At 38.6% G+C, this 27,488-nt stretch overlaps 1 protein-coding gene across 1 annotated transcript in view; it reads left to right on the top strand.

Annotated features, from left to right (window-relative positions):
- Positions 1–27,488, top strand: part of MIPOL1 (mirror-image polydactyly 1) — a gene marked incomplete at its 5' end in the record, with an annotated part of 160,471 nt that overhangs the window by 119,593 nt on the left and 13,390 nt on the right. Inside the window, one exon of the mRNA XM_008938458.1 lies at positions 20,124–20,354. Within this exon, the coding sequence (XP_008936706.1) occupies positions 20,124–20,354 (231 nt within the window). The remainder of the gene's footprint in view (positions 1–20,123; positions 20,355–27,488) is intronic.

Here is a 27,488-nt window from a genome sequence, read left to right on the forward strand (position 1 = left end):
TACATCCATTCTCTGTGGTTTTCTGTTATGACTTCTTGGTTTCTCAGTGTGCTGAAAAGTCTAGGAGGTGTCATTTTGTTCTGTGCTTTTTGGAATAAGTACATAGCTAGAGGCTTCCAGGAACTGTTTTTCAAATTTGTTAAAGCAAAAAATGGAGTTATTGGAGGAAAAGTTTAAGGTCTCTTGAGGAATTACCTGCAAACAACTAACTGACTGCTACTGATAGGTTGGAGTCAATTAGTAATACAAAGTATTCCACTCCTGTAGAAATACTTGTAAAAATTAGGACATAGAGATCTGAATGATGTAAAGATACTCAAAATAAACATTGGAAAATCTATAAAGAGCATGTGCAGGATAGTGGAGTCTTTTATCCAGTAGAAAGGTTGTGTGACCAAAAGCTACATATTCTGATTCTGCCATTGAAATGCTGCACGAGTATGATGAATCACATCACTAAACTCTGTTTCAGCTAGTGTATTTGTATAAAAAGAATAAGTTTTACCATTTTCTGTTACACCTTTAGAGGTCTATGACCATGAAATTGGAGAAACTCCTGTCTTAAAATAAGGGAAGGAGAACAGGTTAAGAAGCAGCCCTCTCTAGAGCAAGTTAAAGAAATACATGAAAACTGTGTGTTTAATAAGAGCTGTCTGAAAGACAAATTTTCCCATGAGAAGTTTGAAAGAAAATCTAAAACTGAGAAAAAAAGAAATCAGCTTGCCCTATAAATATTGTATGAAGGGGAATTTCTTTTGTTATGAATATGATATTTAGAAAAAAAGTAATTACTTTGTCAGGAAGACTTTAAGTGCCATTTCTTTTTTGTTGATTTTTCATGGGTTTATGTTAAAATGTCAATTCAATAATAATAAAAAAAATGTTCATTTTGATGTGTTTCAGTTCTCTTCAGCTGAAGAACTGGAAAAAAAATAGCATTTCAAGTTGAAATGTCAAGGTGAAAGGAAAATTTTCACTTAGAAATTTGCCACAGGAAGCCAACATATCTTTTTTTGTGTTGGAATTTAAGTCTTGCAATTAAAAAAAAAATATTTGTTTGGTGAGAGGACTTTCCACATGAGCAATGTTCAGCCAGTGCTAGACATAACATTGCTTTTCTTACTTCGAGCTTAACCTTGCTCACAGTGGAGCCAATGGAAAGCTTCTGTTAGGAAGCATCTAGGAATTCAGATAGCAGGAAAAAGTTCTCTGCCTGTCACAGAACACAAGCCAGAAGACAACCCACTTGTTGTGTCTACAAAAAGAGAAGCTGAGAGTAAGGTATTTTCTTGATCCAGTTGCTTTTTTAAATTAGAGCTTTTATGAAGTTGCTACATGTATGTCATGCTGATGCGTTTTACCGGATGTTTTCTGGCTTTAGAGGTCTTGTGTTTTGGAAGCTGAAGGTTTTTGACACTATGTTCAGCATTGCATAATAATGTGTTACTCATCAGATACAGGTAATTCATCCAGCATAGGTGTGAAGGCTGTCATTTTTAAAAAGGGTAGGGACCAACCTGGAAGCTTCAGCCATAGTTTTCCAGTGAGTAAGTGGGCCTGCTGGGATTTGCACAATTCTGAACCTCTCAAATATTTGAGTAAAATGTGACATATTAGTAATGGTTTGCTTTTATAAGCTGCAGTTCATATGGACATGAGAAGGAGGAGAACTAGCACAGAGCAGCTTGGTGTTTTTCCTACCAAGAATGCACGTAAGCAGTGTATCACTAGCAGAGAAGCTTTTCTGGCTGCGAGTTTGGAAGGAAAAGCCACAAAAGAAGAGGGAGGGATTGCACTGAGTGAATCATCAGTGGTTTGTTCTTGGGCAGGAAAGTGAGCTTAGAGAAACTCTTCCCTTACCTGAGCCACTTCATAGTTTAGTTTTGTCTTTTCTCTTAATCTGTGCTGTATCAGTGATACACATTAGAGCATGGCCACCCACAAATGTTTTCATGAGCAACACAGAAGTGCTGTGTTTGTTTCTTTCTTTCTTTCACCTTCTTCACATTGCTAGCTAGCCACACTTAATATGACAGCTAGTAAATTGAAAAATACAATATTACAGTGTGTGATAGATAAGGTTTCTTCTGGCAGCTGGTGACTAGTGTCTTGAGTGAGTAAAAGGACCAAGAATCAGATCTTGGGAGGATGAGAAACCCACAGATCCTAGTCTCAGGGGTGAGACCACAGAGGTTGTTGATTGGAGCATTGTGTCTCTTGTGTCATCAAGAGAGCTTTTTTTATGCTGTTTTTGTCAATTTCTTAAGGCTGCTGCTTTCATTTTTGAGGGAAATTTCTTGGCTCTCTTACGTATTTTTTCTTCATCCTTGACATCATTGTTGCTTCCAAGCTTTCAGGGTTAATAGCGTGCGTCTGTACCATTCGTGTCTGTACAAAATTATTTCAAGAGTTAAAGTAGGAAATAATGATGGCAATTGTGTAAAATTTCTTCAAAAATGTGAACATTATAAAAGCTGTAACTATAAAATAATCTCTCTTTTCAATGTAGATTTGCATTCAATGCTAGACTCATATCTGCACAACAGCCAATAACTTAAACTGTAAATACAGTAGATTATTTGGGATTTGTTTGCTTGTCTTCTGTATTTATTTATTTTTTTTTAAATCAAAGCAGGAAAGTAGTGGGGGAAAAAAAGAGTCCTCATTTCTCTTTTGTATTATTTATTTTTTATGTATTTATTTTGTTAGTGTTCCTGGTGCTTGCAGCAGGAAAAAAAATCCTTTTATTTCATTTATGCTTTTAAAATAACAAAGAAAGAAGTGTTTGGTAGAAACAAAGTGAAGTCACAGTTGGATATTACTGTTACGAGATAGGAGATGACAATAGTATCTTTTTAGTCTACCTCTTATCTGTGGTGTCGTTAAATCTAATGATGCGCTAAATAATAAAAGCAGCCTTATCATGTTGCAAGTCCTTGAATTGTCTCAAAGTTGCCATGCCTGTAGGTTCCCTTTGGCTTCCAGAAAGGGTTTGGACTCAGAAGAAGCTGCATTTCAGAGTGCGTTTATGTGATCAAAGCTCTTTAGACAGATGGCTGCTAGCACTCCAAAATGATTAAAATATGTTCCAAGCAAAATCAGTCTGTGGGCTTGGGGACCCAACCTTTCATTAGTCAATAAAGGGTCTTGAGTTCTTGAAAATGAAATCTTTAAAAGCTAATAAGGCTGCTGTTTAGCTCTGAGATGTTTCTTTGGATTTGCAGTTGTGGATTGGACTTGGGCCAGTATCTGCCCAATAATATGAGGCCTTAGAAAGAGAAAATCTGGTTACAAAAAGCTTTCCAGCAGATCTGCCTGTTAAACAGTGTGGCCAAAATTTTCAGTCTTGAATATGTAAGCTCAGGCACCTGAGTATGCACTTAGGAAGCTGGGAAGGGATCTGCAAGTGCCCCTTTGGAAAGCTAGTCACTCACTGGAGCATAGTTTAACTATAGACACCAAAGCTTCATCATTTTAACTTGTACTATTTTATTTTCAAATCCTTATGGATTGACCCAGCACCATCGCTAGAATACTCTCATGATACCATACCAAGATCATGAAGCAAGTTTTCCAGAGCTTCTAGAAATAAGTAATATTACTTCTGGTGTTCCCAAGTGTTGTCAGTGCTTGCCAAATATGAACATGCTATAGTGTAGTTTGGTGCTACTGGGCAGTTGGACTTATGCTCATGTCTACATCTGGCTTGTGAGAGATAGCAAGTGGGGGCTTGTGCAAATGTGAAGCGTCTGTAGCCTTGGCATGTCTCTGTGAGGGCAGCAGCAATAAATGTCTCTTTAGTAAGATCTTAACAAGTTCAAGCCTTATGTTTCTTTTTATTTTCCTTTCTGTGAGAAGAAAAGCTGCCCTCACAATTTGTAGACTACTGAACTTGAAGTGTTCTTGCCCTGTAGACTATTCCCACACAAGTCTCAAAATCTGAAGACACATAAATTCTCTCAAAAATGCCTCAAGATTTAGCCGACTGCTATAGAACATATTTTAAAACATGTTAGTGTTCTGACATACACCAACAGAAGCTAAGGAGGTCATGATGATCCCACTAGCTCAATGTGATCCCATTAGCCAAATTGTTCAGCCTGTCTTCTTTCACCTTGGGAACAGCTCTTGCATTCCTTTTGTCCAGACTTGATGGGGCCGGCAACTAAAGTTCTTCCCACCCACACACCATAGTTACTCAGAGAATATCATACTCCATTTCTCTTTCCTGTAGTCTCCCTCTGAAGGCTTGCCTGTGCTTCAGCTTGAACAGCCAGTGAACTTTACTCGTCATAAAAATAGGCAAGATGTAACAGTCTTCCAATGAATGTGCATCAGATTCTGGGTTCTGATTGTTTCAACAAGCTGATTTTTGGTTTTGTTTGTTGTAAAATACCTGGTTTGTTTATGACAAAGCTTTTTGCCCACCATCTAAACAATCCTGTCATCTACTCTTCTCTTACAAATTACTTCTGAACTGGGTCACATTCTCCGTATCTCTAGGCATAGGGTTTTAAGCTCTGTTCTTCAGATGCCTATGAACTAATTTTTTGCCCTCAAACAAAATGAACTCATTTTCCCCAGAGCAGGAAAAACAAGGCAAAGGTCTACACTAAAAGCTCAAGATGTAGTGAACATCCTCGTTTCTCTTGGTGTCTCTATTTCTGGAGTACCTTATGAATAAATATATTCACATTGGATCTGAGAGTTCTCCCATTAATTTGGATGTGTTCTGAAGTAGTCCTGTTACTTCTGTTACTGTTCTACCTTCTAACATTTAGGGAGTTGACCTAATCAGCTAAGTGAGTCAGAACTTCAGGGTGAGGAGATATGCAAAGCCTTCATCAAAGTGTTATGATTTTAAGACTTGATAGATCATGAAAAACTAGCACTAGGAAAGGAAACTAGACAGAATTTCTCTCCTTAGAAATTATGGCTGTCTTTATATTTTCTATATTGATATAATAATAAAATAATTTGTATCTCCTATATATCTGTTAATTTTAGTCACTTTTCCCTGTAGTCCAGGGAATCAAATAAACTCTTTTATTAAGCAAGCCAGCATCCTGTATAGCCTGTGTCACTTCTATTTTGGACCATTTTTCTGAGCTCTGCAGAAGCTCCATTTCCAACAACACCATGTAACAAGCAAGTGCTGCCGAATGCTCTATCCTTATATTCAGGTCTGAGGTTTCCAGAGAACTGGGCAGGACTTCAAGAGTGACGTGAGTCTGGAGAAAGGGATGATTTTATACATGCTGCTTTGAATATTCTGATTTGTCATTGTTTTCATCAGGAGCTGCAAGTCCCTGAAACTTGTAAACACCAAATCCTAACAGTCTCTGTTTGGGGAGTGGAAATGAAAGGCCTCCTCTGGAATGTGTTTTCTTTGCTTCTTGATTCCCTTAGCTGTAAGACGTGAATAGTGCTACTCATGCATTTTTTTGAAAATGCAGTGATTTAAGTTTTCGTTATTAGATTCTGCTAAATGTTAGGTGGAGTAAACCTAAATTTCTCACAGTAGCTATTGTATTGCAAGAGTCCTGAAATGCAAGTACAAAACTGCCTTTTCCAGGTGAACCGTACACTGTGAGTGCCCCATTAATACATTTAATGTTTAATGACCGACTGTTTCTCTTACTTCCTCCAAATTACTGTGAAGTTACTATTCCAAGGACAGAAAGTACCTTTTTATTCTGGAGAAAACTGTGGCATTCATCGCTTTGAGTGAGAATGTAATCTCAAGCAGTTCATAATGTTTCCTTTGCTAAAAGGCATCAAGAATTTGGAAAGCTTAGAAATAAGGATGAGGCTGCAAGAGAGAAAAAAAAAAAAGTACCTGCTTTCCACATAGGTGAGTCCAGTTCTTTTATTAGATCAGGTTTGGGGGTGTTTGGGTGTTTTGGTCAAATCAATTAATATATATGTAACTGTGAGGTAGAAATGTTGCAGAGTTTCTTCTTTCTGTTTGTAACAGTGCAGCTCTTTATGACTGAGGGGAAAAAAACCTGGTTCAGCAAAGGAGGTGTTGAGTCTGCCAAAGCTGATGGAGGTGAATTTGGATAGCCATTCAGTCTGGGACAGCTATACGGGAACAGAGAAGAATGTAAAATGAGTAGACTGCTACAGATTTATGCTTGCCAGAACAAAACGAGTAAATTGTTTGTGAGTTTAAAGACCCTAAGTGTGCAGACTTAAGTAAACACATGCCTTTAAAAAAAACAAGATTGTATGATGGTTGTTTTGAATGGTATGCTGGAGGAAGGTTAGAAAAATGTCGAACACTTAAAAATTATTTTTCCTCAACTAATGCTTCCATAATGGACGTTAATACTGTTGACATTACTCATGGATTGAATGCAAGCAATTTAGACAATAGATAGTATCAGGTGCTAATAGATCAAACATAATTACTGTTGATGAAATAATTTTACACAGTTTAGCAAAATTGTTTCAATTATTCGCTGTAAAAGAAAACATGGAGTAAAAGTGAAAATACTAAGCTTTCTCCTCTAGGGGCATTATGTGCTTTTCTGAGTCATTATTTTTGCTTCATAGCAACCTTTCCTCTATAACAGCTTCCAGAGCAAGTTATTACAATTCTTTTTGCATAAGATAGGTCATGTGAAGTTCAGCTGTAGGTGGGGCCACTGTGGTAGATTGGGGGACAGTCTTAATAGATCCGTTTCATTAATTAAGTCATGCATTTTTTTATTAACAAAACCTGTATGTCAGGTTTAGCCAGCTGGGAGCCATTCTTATGGTTGTTATCTTTGTCAGAAGGAATATTGTGAAAATAAGGAATTACTGTGCACGCTTTAACTCCTGATTAAACAGAGGAATGACATCCGCTCACCCGCTGTCCATGAAAAAATAACTCATGGGCATATCATAGGCTTGATTCATAGGTTCTGATCTTACATATCTCATTAAAGTAAAAACTCTGCACATCACGTTCAAGATTTACCCTGAAGGATTTATGTCATGCCTATCATATGGTCATTGAGGTAAGCAAAGTTAAGGCCAGAATTTAAAAAATCTAGATTATTTATTGTTTCTTTTTACTCTTGAAAGAACTTTTTCTTATTGCTCTTCTTTTTGGAGGTATAAATCACGGTTTTCTTGTATTCTTTTTCTTCTGGTGTTCCATTCCCAGAGATTGAGACGAAACAGTAAGATTTCCAGGAAGAATTTAGATATACTAGACACCCAGGACAGTGTAAGCACTTACTGACAGCCTTTAGCTTGATACAAATAAAGTCAGAGCATTATTTAGTAGACTTTCTCCTGGTCCACAACAGGAAAGGTACTAGTGACTTCTGCTAGCATTACGCAAGATTGAAATGGGGAGAGCTTTCACCAAAGAGGAAAAAGAAGTGCTGTGAATTCGTCCCTCATCCAAAGGAGTGAAGGGGAGGGAAGAAAGGTGGGTAGGAAGGGTTCATATTATCTATATTTTTTTTTCTTCTGAGCTAAGCAGGATCTTAATGTTATCCAGGCTCATATAACATCACGTTCTCTTTGTTTCAATCACATTCTGTAAAAAAGTACTTCCATCCTAAGGTCTTTGGTGGAGAGACAGAAATACTTATTCTATCATTTAGCTCTTCTTCCCTACTGTTTTTGCCAGAAGAGTCATATTATTATACTTCTAGAGCTCTGAGAGTAGACAGAGGACTATCATGATGTAGGAATTTAGTTCTCCCTCTTGAACAATGTTACTGCTCCTATCAGAGGAGGTTATAATCTGTTGAATGTGTATACACATCTGTTGAATGTGTAAAGGCACAGTAGGCAGTATTCATTCTAATAATTATCTCATCCTGTTCAAAAACTAAATAAGGTGTTGAACAGTGTTGAATTCAGTGTTGGATAGATTTCACAAGAGCTCTCATAGTCATTCAGTTTCCTTGTCAGGTCTTGAGAAAATAATTAATTCTTTGGTTCAGTGCAACCAATAAATTTCCTGCTACGGTATTTCACTTTTACCTGCAGGTTATGGAGAAATTATATGCTGGCAAAAAGAAAAAGCTGTACTTTTTCTTGTGAACTCATGCTTCATGAAGTTACAAATGTATTCCTCTTCTAGCAGACTATAGATTTTTTTTTCAGTAGCCCAACAGTCAAAACTCACGAGGGTAAAAGAAGAGAGAGTTGCAGGAAGCTGATTTAAAAGTTTTAGGATACAGAAATCAATTCTGCATCAGTTTGCAGCCTCTTTCCAAGCCTTACGCTTTGGAGCTCTCTCCTGACTTTTTTCTCCAGCAGCCACCAGTCTAATCTCTGTTTTCAAGAGGTATGTGGGTTGTGTGATTTGGCTTCCTGCTCGTGGGCCATATCCAGCTGATAGCCCCCTTTGCCTAGGGGGAAGCCAAGAGCATCTTCTCAGGTAACAAAGATCTTGGTGCTCGTGGCAGCTTGACAAACAGCACAGGAGGCTTGCTGCTGCTGCTGCCTACACCTCATTGTGGCAATGGTGGGTGGACCTGCAGCAGGGAGGAAGAAACTGCCTCCCTGTAAGAAACGGTTGTGTTTTCTCCATAAAGGTCCCAAACCTGGATCTGTCTGCTGAGTTTAACCAGGCTGATATGCATTGCCAGCATATGTGTACTGTTAATTAGCTCTTTTGTGTCTTTCCATGAATAATAAATTGCACTAAGACCTGAACAAAGATCAGGGCCTCAGGTTTCCAGATGTGGCACACATAGGCAATAAGAAGCAATCCTGGGCCCCCAAAGCTTAGAATTTAAGGAAAACAAAAAGCTTGGGAAAGGCACTTCACTCCCCATTTCAGCATGGCAGGCTGAGCACTGCGTGTTGTGACCTGCTTAGTACCACACGGAAGACATGAAATAGAAGAGGGAATTCAAGACAGAACTCTGATCCCAAATCTACTAAATCATTCCCCCAGCATGTGTCCTTGTTTGAGGAGAATGGCCCAGACAAGTCTGCCCAGTTGCCTCAGTAAGCATTGGTACAATAGGGAAGCAGACTTCCCCTGTATTAAATTTCCCAGGCGTTCCCTTTATCATTTAAGCCATCATTTTAACTGCCTTATTTCATAGCACTTAACTGTCCAAGGAGCTGTATGATTTATATGAATAAGGGTTTGGCAGCAGCAGCTAGGTAGAACTGGGCTTACTGAGTAGCGATACGTTGCCATTGTGTCATTCACGGGGCTTTCAGGAGGTGACTTGTTGAGTGTGTATCTGCCTAGCAATCCCCAAACCAACTGCATTTTTGTCTGGGAGAAGCCATGGTAGCTTTAAAGTAGACATTATGTCTGTACCAGTATTTAGGAAGGTTTTCAGACTGCAGCACGTGCAGTCCTTCTAGTGACTCACCAGCCACTGCAGAGTAACGCTTGTTGCTGTTCACAGCACCAACAAAGCAGGGAAACCACGTGTTAGGCACACTCACCTAGAGTTCATCCGTGCACCTCACTTCTTGGCACACTGGTGACCACAGCGGGGCATATGCTGGAGCACAGGACACCTTGTTTGCCTGTGGTCAGGGTTACTTAATATATTTCAGTAACACCTTTGAGAAAGATCCCACAAAACTTTTCAAATGATCCATGTTTTATTTTCATGGAGTGAGGAGGGGGGAAAGTATCTTCAAATCTTTTTTAAAAAGAGGTATATTTTCATTTGTTTTGAAAAGTCATTTGAAGATTTTTAACCAGCTGAATCGTTCAGCAATAAAGTAATGACAAGAGGGCAGAGGCCCATGTGATTCCCCTTCTCAGGTCAGTCTCACTGAGGGTTTCTTGCTTTAGGGCTACTCAGCTCATCCATGAGATCATCCCTCTCTCAAATTCCATATGTATTTGGTTATTCCATCTTTGAAACATGTTTCCATTCTTTGTATTTCTTTTAATTGCCTTCTCCTGGAGAGACTCTTCTCTTCCATCTACTCAGCTGGATGTTCCTGGCCATGCTGGAAGGCAGGGCTGGCTTCGAGCCCTGCGTCCAAGACAGCTTCGTCTCTTGCTTTTCTGGTTCAGTGGGGGAAGTTAAGCCAAATGATCACAATAGCAAATCAGGACAGCCATAAAATTCACGATCATGTCTGATTTATAAAGATAACATTGTATAAAGTACAATATATTTTCTGAGGTTATTAGTAACAGGCTTTATTCAGCCGGTAATTCCTGAATGGTGCCATGCGCTTTACTGCTTGATTGATTTATATGCCTTTATGATTTTAATTAATACTGTTTTCATCAGAGCCAATTACTAGTGATTAGAAAACTCCAGGCTGTTCAGTTTGTCTATGCCAGTGCTTGGGAATTGTTCCTGTGATGTTTATTTTTAAAAACTATTGAATGGCATCAAGAGCACTAAAGAGTTTAAACACTAGGGAAAAAAATAATGCTTATACTTCTGGGAAAATATTTATGGTGATTCACATTTTGGAAACTGAAACACTATCAATGTTTTATTCCCAGATTATTTTCCAAGAAAAAGCTTGGATCCAGTGCTGAATCAGTTTCTTCAGAATACTTAGGCTCATACTGAAGTTGAATCACGCAGAGAAGGCTGGAAGACTGCTGGAGGAGGGTGTGAGGAAACTTGTCCATTCTCCGTCCTGTGACGTTAGCACAAAAGGATGGAATAAGCCTGTCTAAGCCTATAAAGACATGTTCTGATCCTACCTGGCTGGAGCAGAGGGTACACACACTAGGTGTTAGAGGACCAGGATAAAAGTGTTTCTCTGTTTAGTGATCAAGACAAGCTGCTTTGCACAAAAAAAGAAAACAGAAAATGGAAAAACACTTAATAAAACTCATTAATTGAGAATATACCCACTTGAAGATTGGAATATTCACTATATGGGAACAAAAAGTCTACGGATCTAAGTATAACTATTTTAGAGTTGTTCTTTTCCCTGGTGAAAAGAGGCTAAAAGTCCTGCACCATCCTGATGTGAGTGAGAGCTAAGAATTTTACAGAAACTGAAGCCTTGTAAGAAAATCTCAAATGTGCACTTGTATAACAGGTTTTGAGCAAGTCTGGTGCAGTATTTACTACTACATTATAAAGGGTTGGGTTCCTTGATGTATATTTTCTATTTGGCATTTTATCAAGGAAATAAACTTGGATATTTCTTTATTTTGTGACATGTGGATTGAAAGTACATTTTCTCATTCCAAAGCCTTGATTTAAAAGCATTAGATCGTTAAATTAAGTGGTTTTGCATAAGACTGAAATTGTAACTGAACAAATTATTTATGCAGAGAGAGGCAAGATAAAGTTTCTTTCAAGAGTTCTTTAACATATCAGGTTGATAAGAGTCAAAACACCTTTACTGCTATTAAATATTTACCAAGACTTGGCTTTTGGAAGGGGGGCAGTTCAGTGCAGTGTTTGGCTCCATGCAATGCTATTGATTAGCTATCAGAAGGACATAGTTAATGGATAACTGGAGGTATTACAGAGTGCTCCACATTCTTGTCAAGTCTTTTCTCTGAAGATGACCTAAAATAAAGTCAGTTACAACTGGCATTCACCCTGCGACAGATTGCACAAGCTCACCTACGGTATGAACAAAAGGTTCACAAGAATCAGTTGACCAGGGCTTAAGCAATCCTTTCTAGTAGTTGTTGTCATCACTGCTGGACTTTAGAACTGCACATGTTTACATTTAATTAGAAAGAACACACAGTTTACATCGCACAGTAGCTATCAGTATTGAATCAGGATTGATTTCCGCTCTCTTTCTCAAATGACTGTTTCCTTCAGACTAATTAAAAAAAAGGCACATAACAAAATGACTCATACAAATTTTAAAGCAAAGTAAACACTATTGCCTGGAGACAAAAATAAAAGTCAACAGCGCACAGTCATTACATTGAGCTTGTTTTCAGGTGATTCTGATGCCTGCATTATGGTATGTATCAGTACTATCAGATTTGTTTTATATAGATGTATCTATGGATGCATGTATGAAGTACACCTTTGCACCTAGTGGACACTTCACGGACTCTGTCTGTTTTCAGGGTCAGGATTATTTGTTTCATCTGAATTGCTGCAGTTTATCTAAAACTAGAGGTTATTCAGTAGTATTAATACTTTTTGCAGGATTCTGTTCATTTCAAATAAAATTGTCTGTGTGTAGGTTGCTCGTTTAAAATGGAAGTCAGAAGCTATTATCCTTACCAAATTAGCCTTAACTTCATGCATAATTTCCTACAAAGAAATCTTTATTAGATTTTTTTAGTTATGCAGGCAAATCCAGATTCAAACTACGGTGCCAGGAGACGTCATTTAAGCCTTCTAGCAGAAATGCCTAACTCCCGAATGTGTGCATTCTTTGTCATCAGGAACAATTTCCATGGTTGGCATTTTGGAGAGTAAAGGTTCAAGGCAGCAATTTACTGTGTACCGTCAAGTCTGTGGGAGATGAAGGGGTTGCAGTGCAGACCAGGTTGATAAGTAGGTATATGGAGCTGTAGGAGTTGATCCTGAAATGCCTGCTCAGAAGGCCTGATGTTCGTTTATGCCGTAAGATCCTGGTCTCCAAGGAAGAGACTGTTCAGAATGAAGCTCTTGGCACGGATCATCAAAAAAAAAAAAAAAGGAAAAAAAGAAAGTAATATTTACTGTGTCTATTTTCTACCTGCTTTAACTGTTATACCAGCTGCTTTATTGTTTTAGCACACAGAAAGAGCTACTGCTTTCTTAATTTAGCTTTGAGGAAAAGGGTGCACCATTCTTGAAACTGATGTTGTCGAAAACATACTCGAAGTATGAAAAGCAAACCACTATGACCTTTAGGACAAGATCCTCTGTCTCTTTTCCACCAAGCTGCTGTTTCTATAAATCCCTGACATAGGCAATTTCCCAGCTGGCCTGAAGCCAGAGTCGCTGGCTCTCCACCACCCACGTACACACCCCTTCAGTGATCCATGTCAACCCAGTGGCCTCCGGCAGCCAGCAGCGAGGCGCAGGAGCTGCCAGTTCAGCCTATGGAATGGGAAGGTGAAAATGCCTCTTGTCTTTAAGCTAGCTGTGCCCCTCCTCCCTGCCTGCCGCCCACCGCCGAGCCAGGATCTGCTCAGCCCCTGCTACTGTGCTCATGCTTCCCAGAGAACATGGCCAACGTGTTGTGATACACAGCAGAATGTGGAGTTGCTGACACCATCTGAAAACATCCTTTATACTGAAATACTGAGGTCACTGTTGATGACTTGATGCCAGTTCTGTCTTCGATTAATAGATAAGGTTCCCTCTGTATTTGCAGTGTTACCTAAACAATCTATTACTATAGGGAATAACTACAGTATTACAAATACTAAGTTAAAGTTATTTTGTTAACTAAAGCCATTGGCAAATATTTAAGAATGTCCGAAGCATATGAATTGACAATAACAAACAGATACAAGATAGCAAAATTCTTTCTTGTAACTTCCAGTATGATAAAGTAAACAGTGTATAAAATAATTTTTTTTTTTTAAACTCCAGATTAATTTTGCTCTAGTTAGAAGCAAGCCTTCAGAACTGGATAGTTGCACTCTCTGAATGCTTGGACTAGAATATGCTAATGAAGCCAATTTTCTGTCAAAACTTGACAGGAATATTTTATGGCAAGCTTGGTTCTAGGAATAAAGTGTAGTGTAGTAAAACTATGAAGAGAATCCACAATCATTGCTGTTGCGTGGAAAACACAGTCCCCTAATTCATGGAAAAACTTGTGAGAACTTGTAAATCTGTCTTGCAATGAAAACAGACACATTGTGGAACCATGAAGATGTGTAATTAATGTTAATATTCAGGATTAAAGTGTAAAATCTACAATAGCCTCTTCTGTATATTCAGATGTACTATATCTGAGAGTTGATATATGTGTGGAAAAAGCTAATGCTAAGTTATTGTGTTCCAGACTCTAATTAATCAATTAGAGAGAGCACAGACTCTAGCTCTAGGTCCATCATGCTCAGGAAATTCAGGTGTATTTCTTAGTTGTAAGCTATTAACCCTGGGTCTGTGGATCTAGGTGAAGAGGATACTACCAGAGCTGCAAAACAATCTCAAAAAATGCTTCCTTCTACTCATCAGTATCATGTATGTTTTACTCCATTTCACCCAAACATTGTTGATCCATAAACTATGTCTGTGGGGTCCCTGGACCATTAGATGGTGTGGTGAATCTGAGGAATGAGAGGTGGTGCTGTCTGTCATGTGTGGATTGCTGTCATGTGAAGCTGTGCTTTCTGAGCAATCCACCCAGTGGCTGCGTGGAGTGAGCTAGAGGCTTTTAGTTACTCTGCAAGTCCGTAAAGGAAGTGTTTGAATGGAGGTATGGTTTCCAATTATTTCTTGTTGAGAGCATGTCCCAGTAGTACTTCAACTTCAAGAAAGACCTAGATGATTAAATTACATGCCGCGTGTCCTTATTATCTCTCCCAAGCTAGTCGCAGGGGAATGGTGTGGGTACTGCAGGGATCTTGGAGTGAAAATGGGGCCCAAAAGAAAATGCTTGCTTCTTGGCATCATCAGAAGACAGTCTGGGTTTAGTTTTGTTCTAAATTCAGACTATGCCGTATCTAACTTAGCTCTTTCACCAGTGATGGGTCTCATTTCAGTAGTGGAGCATAGAGCACCATGCAAAGGTAGTATTGTGATTGCTCCTTTTTATAGACAAGGAGACTGAGGACAAAGGAGGAAAAATATGTTTGCTAGTGGCCTATAATTTGTATTTGTTCAAAAATGTTCTAGAATGGCTGATAGTCAGTTCAAGCTTTTACTGTAGATAATGAATCTGTGCTTGAATCATCTACTGTCCAGACTGTTTGGAGCCTTGTGCAGGAAGCATGTTTCTCTAGATCGTTTCAGGAAAGAAGGCTGAAACTCAGCCTACTGCTCCGTGTGGATCCATATTCACCTGTACTTGAGTTTGGACATTATGGACATGCATGATAAGTGCTAATCTGTTAGCTTGTTATCCTGTAAAATCCTGAGGTCATAACACCAGCATCTAGAGAGGAGAAAAACAGTGACAGGCTCTGTTCAACAGCTGCCAAATCATTGGGTTTGGTGAGAGAATATAAAAATAAAGAGGATGCCTGAGCTCATCCTAGACTAAGAATGCATGGGTAGAGCACATCTGGGAGAGCGATGATCTGTGGTGGACTGTGACAGTAGAATGAACATACTCTGCGCTAGCAGAAGATGCACTCACATTCTAACATGGTCTGTGGCCTGTGTGCCACAGACTCTTAATACAGCTGCTGCCTTTGCTTAAATGAGAGGTGTTTGGGTGGTTGTACTGAAGTGAAAACACAGTCCTCTTAACTCCTGTAATTGCAGATGAAGGAAGGCTAGTAAAATATTTGTCTATAGGGCAATGCTGTCTTGTTACCAGTCTACCAGCTGTCAGGCTCCTGACTCACATGCAGTGCAAACTTGACCATTTTATATCCTTCACTTTACAGCAAAATGTCAAAGTCCTTCTAGGTCTTATGTTTTGTTTTGTTTTGCTTTTTTTAATAGTCTTATTACAGTGTTTGTTAAGAGCACCTTTGAGGTAGTGTTTTCAAGGTATCAATGCTGCCTGGCCCTTGAATGCACTCAGCAGTATGAAGGGACCTGCTTCAAAGCCATCCTGAGTGCAGGCTGAGGCTTGAGAGGTCTTCAGACCTTGAGTGTCAGAAGCATTTGTGGTGAAAATCAAGGTCAGACCTACATGCCTTTGAGAATGTTGGATATGTTTATCACTGAGGTGGGGGAGGAGGGAGGGGATGGAAAGAGAATGTTTGGGTCTTAGCTGGGTTTTTTTAACTCCGTAAGGTGGAAGGTTTCTCTGTGCTGTGTTGTTCCCTAATTGCTTTAGGTGGAAAATAATTTCCCACCTTGCAGCAAAACTATGCCTGGCAAGGAGAGAAGTTTTATAAGACTGGCACTTCATCCAGCTGATTTTCAGCCAAAGTCAAGTCCCTCTGGGAACAGTTACAATGGGTGAAATTTTTTAGCAGGCTTGAAGCTACTCTGACTTTGGGAGCTGAAGAAACCTCTTGCTATCAGCAGGAGCTGCAAAGGTGACATTATGTCACTTTTTCTTCCACTTGGGCACAGTAAAGGTGGGCCCTTTAAGCTCTCAGACCCAAGCTGGAACAAGAAAGGTGCTGTGCTGCCATAGTAAAGGAAAAGGCTTACTATAAAGAATGTGTGAATTACTTAAGGAACAGTTTGAACATTTCTGTGACTCATTCCTTAGAGCTCCTATTTATTTTTGATTGATAGCATCAATCTTCTTTGAAGAAATAATCTTCCGGACATTAATGATAACTATCAAATGGGACTAAATAAAAGTATTTTAGCAAAGCACAAATTGGTGGAAATCTGGTAATTAAAAGCTTTGGAAAAAAAATGTTTAAAGGCCTATCAACCACAGTACCTTCATCTGGAATGTATGCATCAGAATCTATTGATCATTCAGATTCAATTGTTATGAGTTAAAAAATGTAATAATACAGTATTGCATACTGTATTATTCATGACCAGTCTTTGAGAAGTAGCCCAGTTGTAGCCATATAGGGTCAGTATTTCAGAATCTAAATAAATGACTATATTTTTAATATGTTCTGGAAAAAAAAAAAAACTCTCAGCTTGTATGAACAATTGAGAATATTTAGACTACCCTGGTTTTGGTTGTTTTTTTTTTTAATCAGGGACCCATGTATTCACTGAACAGTTTAGCTTGTCATCTGTCTTTTTCTTCTTTTAATCTTGTGCCAGGTGCTTAAGAAGCAGGCAGCAGTGGTATTTTGGTAACCTGCTTTCAGCATTATTGTATACCTTTGTATTTTTCCATGGTGATCAGTGCTTAACCATAGTGGAACTTCAGCCAGTAAATTTTACATGCAACTGTTAAAGTAATTTTATTTTTAATGAGTCTGTTCTAGGGATTTAAATGTCCCTTTATAAATATTTATGTTTTCAATATGTCTTCACATAATTGAAAAGGTTCCTCACATTATTTTCGGACAAATGCAGGTAGTAGACGTAATGATGTATCAACACTCTGACCTTTTAGCTTCTGGATTTCTATTAGGCCATCTTCATTTTGCTTGTCTGTGTATATTGTATTTTTGTTTGTATATGATTCTCCTCTATGGGCTGTTGGAACAAAGGATGTTTTCCATACAAACATCTTAATAAAATGGAAAGGAAGAAGATAGGCTATCACATACTAGCAGTTGTCACACAGACTCTGTCTTGAGTATTGTCATCGGTGTGTGCTGCTACTAAAAATCCACACTGCAACAGTGTTTGATGGTCATCAGTCAGGGGGGTGGTCTCAAGTCATCAGTACAGCAACAGCTTCTGATGTTCATTAAGTTGTTTTTATATTAATTAGTTTATCTAAAAACACTGCCCATTATTATATCCTGTTGCCATCACTTTTGTTGTAAATGTCTTCCATGAATTTGTTTTACTACCAGTGTCATTTTCCACTGGTGTAAAATTCACCAGTGAATTATGGTGCTGAAGAGGTGGGAGCAATTGTTGATAATTCCACAGAGAACTTGCTGGTGCAGGCTGCTCACCTAGTAATCAACTATTAATGTGATTTTTAACATTGTACCTTAATAACTCAAACAGCTGGCTATCTACTGATTCCTTGGAAAATAATTCTGCCGTCAACAGGCTTAGCTGACAATATTTTACCTGATGCACTTTATTCTCCTTTTTTCAATTTCTTATTATTTATAGGTAACCCATCTCTCTAATAGCCTCCTTTTTGCTTATTTTCCATAGCTATTCTTAGCTGATCTGGGTGTATTTCTTTTAGCTTCATTAATTGAGTGCCTTAAGACCCTATTCAATTTAATTTTTAATTTCTGATCTCCCTTTGATATGTCCAGAACTTTCTAGCACACAAATACAAAGCATGTAGCACCATATTCTGGTTAGTACAATAAAAGAGTATTATTTTATGTTCTGTGATTTGGTATCTCTGTGAATATACCTCAAAATCATGTATAAAACCGAATGAGTTGCATATACATCCATGGCACTTCAGTGTGAAATAGATGGCAAACGTGTTTGCTTTTTGCCTGAGTAGAACCAAAACCAGTGGATCAGACCTTGTAAGAAATTATACTATAGACACTATATATCATAGAGTCATAGAATGGTTTGTGTTGGAAGAGACCTTTAAAGGTCATCTAGTCCAACCCCCCTGTAGTGAGCAGGGACGTCTTTAACTAGATCAGGTTGCTCAGAGCCCTGTCTGACCTGACATTGAATGTTTCCAGGGATGGGGTATCTGCCACCTCTCTGGGTAACCTGGGCCAGTGTTTCACCACCCTCACTGTAAAAAAAAATTTCCTTATAGCTAGTCTAAATGTATGCTCTTTTAATTTAAAACCATTGTTTCTTGTCCTGCTGCAACAGGCCCTGCCATAAAGATTGTCCCCATCTTTCTCATAGGCCCCCTTCAGGTACTGGAAGGCCACCATAAGGTCTTCCCAGAGCCTTCTCTTCTCCAGGCTGAACAGCCCCATCTATCTCAGCCTGTCCTCATAAGAGAGGTGTTCCAGCCCTCTGATCTTTTTTGTGGCCCTTCTCTGGACCTGCTCAGACAGATCCAAGTCTTTGTGCTAAAGACCTCAGAGCTGGACACAGGAGTGGTGAGGATTGCCTTGACCCATGTGCAGGACCATGCACTTGGCTTTGTTGAACCTTGTGAGGTTCACACAGGCCCACTTCTCAATCTTGTCTAGGTTCCTCTGGATGACATCCCATCCTTCAAGCCTGTCAGCTGCACCACTGAGTTGGTGTCATCTACAAACTTACTGAGGGTGCACTTGATCCCACTGTTTGTGTCACTGATGAAGATATTAAACAGTATTGGTCTAAATATGGACCCCTGAGGAACACCACTTGTCACTGATCTCCATCTGGATATGGAGCCTTTGACCACTACCCTCTGGATGCGACCAACCAACCAATTCCTTATCCACTGAACAGTCCATTCATCAAATCCATAGCTCTCCAGTTTAGAGATAAGGATGTTGTGGGGGACTGAGTCAAAGGCCTTACAGAATTCCAGTTAGATGACGTTCATAGCTCTTCCCTTCTACGTTGATGTCGTCATTCCATCATAAAAGGCCACTGGGTTGGTCAGGCAGGACTGGACCTTGATGAAACTATGCTGGCTGTCTCACATCACCTCCCTGTCCTCCATGTGCCTTAGAATATTATCTTGGAGGATCTATTCCACTGTTGTCCCAGGCACAGAGGTGAGGCTGACAGGTCAGTGGTTCCCAAGGTCCTCCTCTCTACCCTTTCTAAAAATGGATGCAATGTCTTCCTTTTTTCCAGTCACCAGAGACTTCACCTGAATGCCAGGACTTCTGAAGTATCATAGAGAGTGCTTCAGCAACTACATCAGCCAATTCCCTCAGGACTCATCCCATGATAAAACCACTTGTCCTGTGATAAAACCCTGATGCTGGCAGGTTACCTATCTCTGTCTACTACAGAGAGGCTGTTCAAGACACAGTATATTCTAGTACAGGTGTTATTAGTTTATTTAAATCAGCATCAAGAAATAGTTTGTTTCCTCTCATAAAAATATTGACCAAAGACCTTTAAGAATTGTTTAGCATGTGCAAATAATTTGTATTTCTACATAGTCCTGCTGATTTAATCATTTTAATTTTTGCATTGTAGGATTTTTGTTCCTTTCTTTATACTGAAAATTCTGCCATTTCACAAATACAACTCTGGTGGTTGGTGAGTCTGCTTGCTAAAAGAGAGTCCTGTGTAACATAAGTTGATAACACACCAGTAAATTACACTGATGAATTAAACTTCATGTAAATCACCCTACACAACTCTTTGCTGCAGCTCAAAAGGTCATCAGGAAGATAAGTTTTGGTTGAATAGGTTTTTGACTTTTAGAAATTCTGTAGTTGTTACATACTTCTAGAGGAGCCTCATGGAAACAAGATGTTCTTTTTGTTCTCTCTCAGTTTTGAAATAAAACTTTTTTTGGTGTTAGTGCATGTGGATCTATATATGATAATATTAAAATATTAATAAAACAGAGTGTAGTATTCTTGCGGCTCAGCCTTAGACTGAAACTTAGTAACTTTTTTTTTTTTCGCACAGCTTATACAAATCTTTATCTGGAAGAACAAATTTGGAGGATCACCTTAACTGTACTTTAGGTACTTCTGAAGGTGAACTGCAAGGCAGGGAAGATGTTGTGACCCTTACCTATCGCCAGATTGAAGATCTGGCAGCTCAGCTGCAGCAAGCTCAGTCAGAGCAAAAGGACACAGAGCTGAAGCTCCAGAAAGCCCTAGAGGCTTCACAGGAGGCCAATGAAAAAGTTCAGAGGTAAGTCACTTGCCTTCTTTCAAGAAAAATTGCAGTTGAAAATCCAACAAAACTTTGTTTCTTCTGGTATTTTGTCTACAGAAGTGTGGCAGTACTCAGCTGCTTTCTACATCTGTTAGGCACAGAAAAAGCGTTGCCATCTCCTACGGATGGTTTTCACTGCCTTTTTACCCCATGGCAGTCCTATGGCAATGGCATATTTGCCTTTATAATTGCACGGTAGAATGTTAAGGTTCTTATTTTTGGTCTGTTATGCATCTGGCAGGTTTCATGCCACAGTAAATGTTGATGTGGTCATTTAGGGGTGGCTTCAAAATCTCACTGAAACCAACAGAAAGTCTCTGAGCCGGTGAACAGGGATTATATTTTCTTTCCCATCATAACGTTCCCTCTTGAAAGGTTACTGAACTCCAAAACCTGCAGTTCATCTCTACTGAAGTGCTTGTTGTCATGTTTGTTATTACTAGCACATAACCCTTTGAAAGTCTGATTGCTGGGACATAGGCAGGTGTGCAGTCAGAGCCTCTTCACAGTCTGGCACTTCTCACCTCTGCATTACATTCATCAGCTGCAAAATATCTCTCTCACCCTTCCAAGGTGGTCGATGCTGAACTGATGCAAATTTTCCCATCTGTCCATATTTGTCTTCAACTTTAATGTCTGTAGCATATTTCTAGAGTAGCCAGTGGCTTAAAATATATTGTAAGGACCTTCTTCCTTAAAATTTCTTCCTGCTTAAAAAAATACATGGGGAGTGCTTCTATTAAAAAAAAAAAAGATTAAATTCTATTTGTACATTTTTAATTTATTTGTAAGTACATAAAATATAGTTAAGGTAGATACATATGAAAATACATGTTTTCAGTCATCTGAAACCACCTCCAAGGATTGTTTGAGAATCATTCAAAGCTTTATTCTTCACATTTAGATTTGAAACTTTAGCAGGTGCATACTGGATAAAAAGAAACATACAAAAAAATAATTACAACATATTAAAGAGAATATTGGCCAAGTCTTTCTGTACATTGTTTAAAGTTGTAATTTCATTTCATTTCATTTCATTTATAAACATTTACTAGCTGTAGAGATCTAAATAAATGTTGTTTTGGAGGTTTGGGGATTTTTTTTTTAGTGAAACAGTCTTGTTTATTCCCATGTAACCAGAGTGGCTAGAGTAGAAGTACAGCCACAACCTGAATTAAAGTGATGGTGATGGCACTGCTATAGTGAAAAGAATTTACACAATTTAACATGCTCAGCTACTTGGGAAAATTTTGGTCAGGTTAGTTTTCATTATTGCTAAGATCAGACCACTGAGCCTATAGCAAAATTAAACAATTGGGTGAAGTCTTTTGATGACAATAGCATGCCCTTTTTACCAAGAAACTGTGGAAATGCTCTGTGCGTCTTCCCAGCACCCGGAGTCATCCACCCCCATCTTATAATTCAACCTGCAAACAGATTAAGCAGCTGAGTTTGTGGAAAGTGTGTTTACTTTGAGCTAAGAACCCTTGTGTGACACTATAGAGATTCCTCTGACACCTCTGGGAGAGCTACACAGACAGTTCGTACTCGTCAGCAGGGAAACCAGGCTGAGAATTCCCAATTTCTTTGTAACCTCAACCGCTTCATACAAGTCAGTGTTTGGCAATTAGGCAGCAACTCGTTTGTTAGATTAGCTTTTTATTTTGAAGATGTAGGATGTTCTACATTTCAAAAATGAACTGACAATTTATAAACCTGTCAACAGAAAGGTTTCTTAGTGTTAATTACAGTAGTAGTAATTATTAGCACTGTCTTAAGAGAATGCTTATTGTGGTTGAAAATGTGACAGTATGATTCGTAGCCTAAATAGGGTTCTAAAGCATCTGTTTTCTTAAGTTCTTTTAACTGCTCAAGTAAAAGCAAATTCTGACATGAGGGAAGTATTTTTAGCAGCTATATAAAGTAGTTTCTCAGTATTATTCAGTAAAATATCTGAATAATGAAGCAACAATTGAAAATCAGAAGAGGAAAATAATCATGCACTTCCTTAAGCAAGAACATCATTAGAATAATGAAAATAATGTTGAAAAGGATGTACTTTGTATCTTCGTACCATGTAATTTACTGGTGTTTGCTGTGCCTTTGCTAATCTCTTCTCTGGCAACACTAAAGAATTTTTTTATATTCTTTGAAACTTCAGTGTTTTCACTCAGCGTCATATGCAGAGCTTGAAATTGAGATGTTATTTCTCCATGGCATTGCCATCATGTTAGCCATTTATGTATCCACCTGCAATTGTTGCTGCCTAAAAGTGAGAGCCAACTCAGAATAGTTGTCCTGTGTTTTCTGTCAGGACATGGAGCATCTAAAAAATGTCTGGCTCCTATCCCATATGAAACAGCAGCTGTGAACCAGAAGGGGGATATATTGGAATCTGCTTATAGAGAATTCAGATATGGTAAAATTCTGTTTATACTGAAGTAGAATGAACATCTCACATCAGCTCACTGCAGTGTGAGACATATATTGTGACTTTGTGCTCTTGCCTGTGAAGATGATTTGCCATTCTAGCATGGGTGGTGGCACGAAACAGATCATGTTGATACTCAGAATGTGACCACAAAGATTTAGCAGCATTTGTTTGAATTTATTTTGGTTTTGGAACATTGACAAGATGCACATTAGACTTTTAAGAGAGCACTGTTGTAGTTTCTAAAGCAAATACACATTTTAACTGTGATGGTGTATGTAAATAAATACACGTATTTGCACACATAAGACAGGACATATTTATTCAGTAGAAAATTATTATTATCTGTGCGATACTTGATTTTTTTAACATACACTGTAGAATGGCTGTCATTTTCTATATTTAATTAATGTTTCTAATTCATGGTTACAAAGAAAGACTTAGGACAGCGGCGCACAATTCACCAGGAGTGCTGGCACAGGGCCACAGACCCCCTGCAAGTTTGTCCTGCTGGAGAAGCCAGGAGCCAGCTGGTGCAGCCCCAGCAGGGAAATGGGGCTGACCTGAAGAAGGTGACTGGAAAAGCCTGTGAATTAATTAGTGCCTCTGCCAGCAGAGGAAGTAAGACATTTTAAAACCATCCTTCCTGCTGGAACCTCTGGGATTGAGGAGTAGCTACTGATGTCAGTGAGATCAGAGGAGGTTATAATGTAATACCAAATCAATATTAGCCAATTATCAGTAAAGGTTGAGGCTACTTTTGATGTGTTTTGTTTGTTTTTTTTTTTTCCCAGGAAATCTTCTATATTTCTGCAACAGCTTTGCAGCTGGAGTGAATTTTAATGCAATTTGTCTATTGAGGGCTTCTATTTTTTCTCACAGTTTAATGACTCTAGCTTAGCAGAGCATAGCTCTCTGCATGTGAGCAAAGTCACACTTGCACGCCCACATAGCTGTGTAAGGTGTCAGTGGAGGGTGTGCATGTAGAATTTCCTCTAAACGGAAACACAAATCCGCAAAGTAATGGTGCAGTGCTAGAACACACAGGTACATAAGCATAAATGATGAGAAACGTGCTGCTTGTGCACTTCTGTGAAGTAGTTCTGACTATGAACAAAGCAAATATAAAAGTGGTTTAAACCAGAAATTATTACTTCATTAGGCCTTAACTGTTTATGAAAGAGACATTTTCTTTTGATTTTGGGGGTTTTTCTGTTAAGGAGGAAGTCAGGAGAGTTTCAGTGGATTCAGTTTCAGTTTCAGTGGAGTTTTCAGTGAAAACATTTCACTGGATTGAACACATAAGAAAGTGAAACAGTCTTGTGAATAAGCAGACTTTTTTTGTCAAAGGAAATTACTATCTCTCATAAAAGAAATGCTTAAGAAGAAAATACTGTGAATAACATTTGCTTTACCTCTTAAGGTGTGATTTTTTTGGCTACCTAACTTCCATTGTTACTGGAACACACCCTTTTTTTGAGTAGTCCTGGATTTCCCTCCAGCATTTCTGAACATGCTTTCTCTGCTTTCGTAGTTGTTAACTTAGTTTCTTAGCTGATAGCAATAAGTCAATTGATGACACAAGAAAACTAAATGACATTCAACACAGTTGAAAAGAATGCACAAACTGGAAAGAAATAAGAAGCAGGCATTGATTAATTTGTTAGAGTCCCCCTCTTCTGCCTTCCGAGTGTAGGAGCTGTGTGCGTTTCACATCAGTGTCCAAGACATTCTCCAGTGCTGGCTAGAGGATCTAATCTTTCCCAGAAGGGTCTGAGCAGTGCGGTTCAAGAACAAGTATTTGAATAATCACACCACAATGTGAGGTGACCCTCCGACAGGGGACTGACCAGATACACATATGGATTTGGGGAGGACGCTCTGATGCTCTATTTTAACACAGCTGTGAGAAGAATGTGGCTAAGACCCAGTAGGCTTTCTGGAGTATAGCTGGCAAAGGGAACCATGAGGAGAAGAGAATTTAACACATGGGTGTAAGAGAGTCCACTTCATTGATGCGATCTGAGGGGAATGTCTAATGACTGGAAGAATCAAACTTGGCAATGAAAACACAAAGCTCTTTTCATCAATTCAAACGCGGACTCTAAAGCTGCAGATGGTTACCTCCAGCCTTGCCTATTCAGTGCAGGGCTGTGTAAAATGGTATTTTGATGAATGCTAATAGATCAAAACAAAGTTTTAATAACATAAAGATGTGGTGTTTGTTTTTAAATGAGGATATAGGTCAGTGTCTCAGAAAAGAGTGAAATAAGTATCTTTATGTGTGGGTCTAAAGTCTCTGGAGATTTTTAACTGCAAACGTGATATCTTTAGTGTGCAGATTGTATTCAGCACAGCATGGCTATGCAGGGAACAGGCTAAAAGCAAGAGTTCTGAATTATTATACTAATTGAGCCTCTTTGCAACAGGCAAATGTTGTTAACTAGTTATCTCCCTTTTAAAATCATACCTCCATATATTTAGCTGAAGTATACATTATAGCTTGTGTGCATTCAGTCACTTGTTGTAGATAAGAATGGAGCTAGTTAATTAGAAATTGCAGGCAGAAGCACTGCACAAAAGAAACAAGTTGTACATTCACCGGGACTTAAAGCTATTTGTTTTGGAAGAACCATCAAATGTTAGAGAACTCAGTTGACTTTATTTTGAATTTTAGAGACATATTTCCTTAATTTTCACCTTTCTAAACAATAAATATCGTTTGGTTTCTCTACTTTATTAAGATGTTACATTTAGATGTTCAGACTTACTAGACAGCTTTTTGTTTGTTTTTACTTAGAAAACTTTATTCCACTGAATGTCAGATCAACACGTTAACTACTGGAGGCTAGGAGTACAGCTTCATAGATATTAATAGTTTCACTATTGCGTCAGTAAATAATTTAGGACATGTCAAAAGTGATTTTGCTTTTAATGAAAACCACTGTGCTGCCTGTTACTGTGAAATTCTGCTAGAATTGTGTAGTTTGTACCATCTTTTAATATCATATGGGGAATAGTTTAATTGTTGCTGGCATTTTGAAATGTAAAATAAGTTTTAGTGACTTGTTGAAGAATGTAGGTGTAGAGCTAGTTTCTTAGTTACAGCAAATTGGCTTAACTCTGTCTCACTGAGTTGCATTCATTTATCCCAGTTAAGGAAATGACCTGTAGTTTGCTGAGAAACAGATGCTGGCAGGTACATTCAGAAGATGACCAAGTGAGGGCAAAGTGTTAAGAATCTTATGCTTGCTACAGCAAGCCACAGAAGTCAGTTGTTGTAAGGGTGTGTATGCAAGGGAACGGGGGAGCCGAGGAAGGCAACTCTTGAAGCAATCTAAGATACCAGTGAAAATCAGAAATAGTTTTGGACTTTCAGAACTGGATCAAAAGTTATTAAAGGAGATTCAACGTGGAAAAAACTGCTTGATGAGGACTGATGTGTTGGCTGCCTCGTGCAATGATTAAAAGCAGATTATAAGCTCCATGAGGCCCATAAGAGATACACAATCTCCACAGGCAGGGTTTTATGGTGTTTGGGAAACCCACACTAGCCAGATGGAAGGTTCCCAGACACGCAAAAATACCACATACCCCAAAGAATTCAGTGCAGTGCAGCACAGCTGATGCAAAATTTCTTTGGCATGCAAGACATGAATAGGAACATGAAAAGTCTAAAACACAAAATCTAGTAACAATCACATCATATCCTACACGAAAATATTACCATTAATGAGAGTAGCAATAACAGTCTGTGTGAATTTGTTGGATATAGGAGCAATAGGCTTGGAAGTAATCTGCTTTAGGAATTCAGTGAGGAATTAAGACTAATTGAAATGTGTGAAAAAGTCATGGGTGATGTAGCTGAAAGCAGCACATCGTAGGGTCAGAATTTATTTAAATACTTGGAATTTTCCACTAGCACCAGTGACTCTTCTCAGAAGAATTCCCCTCAGATGGCACTAATATGCATAGTGAAATGATGAATTTAAAAGTCTTGTAGAGATACCTGTTTGTTGTAATAAAAGAATTGAGTAAGCCCGTGAAGTTATGTGCAGCCTCAGAGAAATTCAACATATAGAGTGAAGTCAATTTTCTGGCTCTGGAGGAAATAAAATATTGAAGTAAATATTTTTCAATATTTATTTCAGGAATAATTAATCAGGAAATAAATATTCTAATCCAAGGCGAACTGAACAAATTAAGTCACTGGTGGCAAATTCTCTGGACTGTTGTAGTTATACAGTGTTTCTGTATCACTAGGCAGATCTTGTTTCCTTTCATATGGCTAACATATTATTCATGCTGTACAGAAGGAAATGTGTCACTTCTGCAAAGCTATAATAAAAGGTATTTTCTACATTGGACTACATTATCTTTATTGGATGACATTTCACTTACCAATTTTTGAACTGCATATTCCATTGTCACAGTCCGGGTAAAATTTTCAGGCTGTGATGGAGGGAGTGCCTAATAACTTAGTACCACTAATACTGATACCTTCCCAACCCAAAGAAGAGAGAACTTGAGTTAGCAGAAGCAGAAAATTTCTCACTGAAAAAAATACAGAATAATCAGCTTTTTGTCTTTTCTGCCTGGATACCTTAGAGACTCAAATAGAGAAGAATGTGTTGAACCACAGTGGTGCACACTGGTTGCACTGACAACTGTACAGAGCA

Source organism: Merops nubicus, unplaced genomic scaffold, assembly GCF_000691845.1.
Source record: "Merops nubicus isolate BGI_N331 unplaced genomic scaffold, ASM69184v1 scaffold4944, whole genome shotgun sequence".
In the NCBI taxonomy this organism is placed as follows: Eukaryota; Metazoa; Chordata; class Aves; order Coraciiformes; family Meropidae; genus Merops; species Merops nubicus.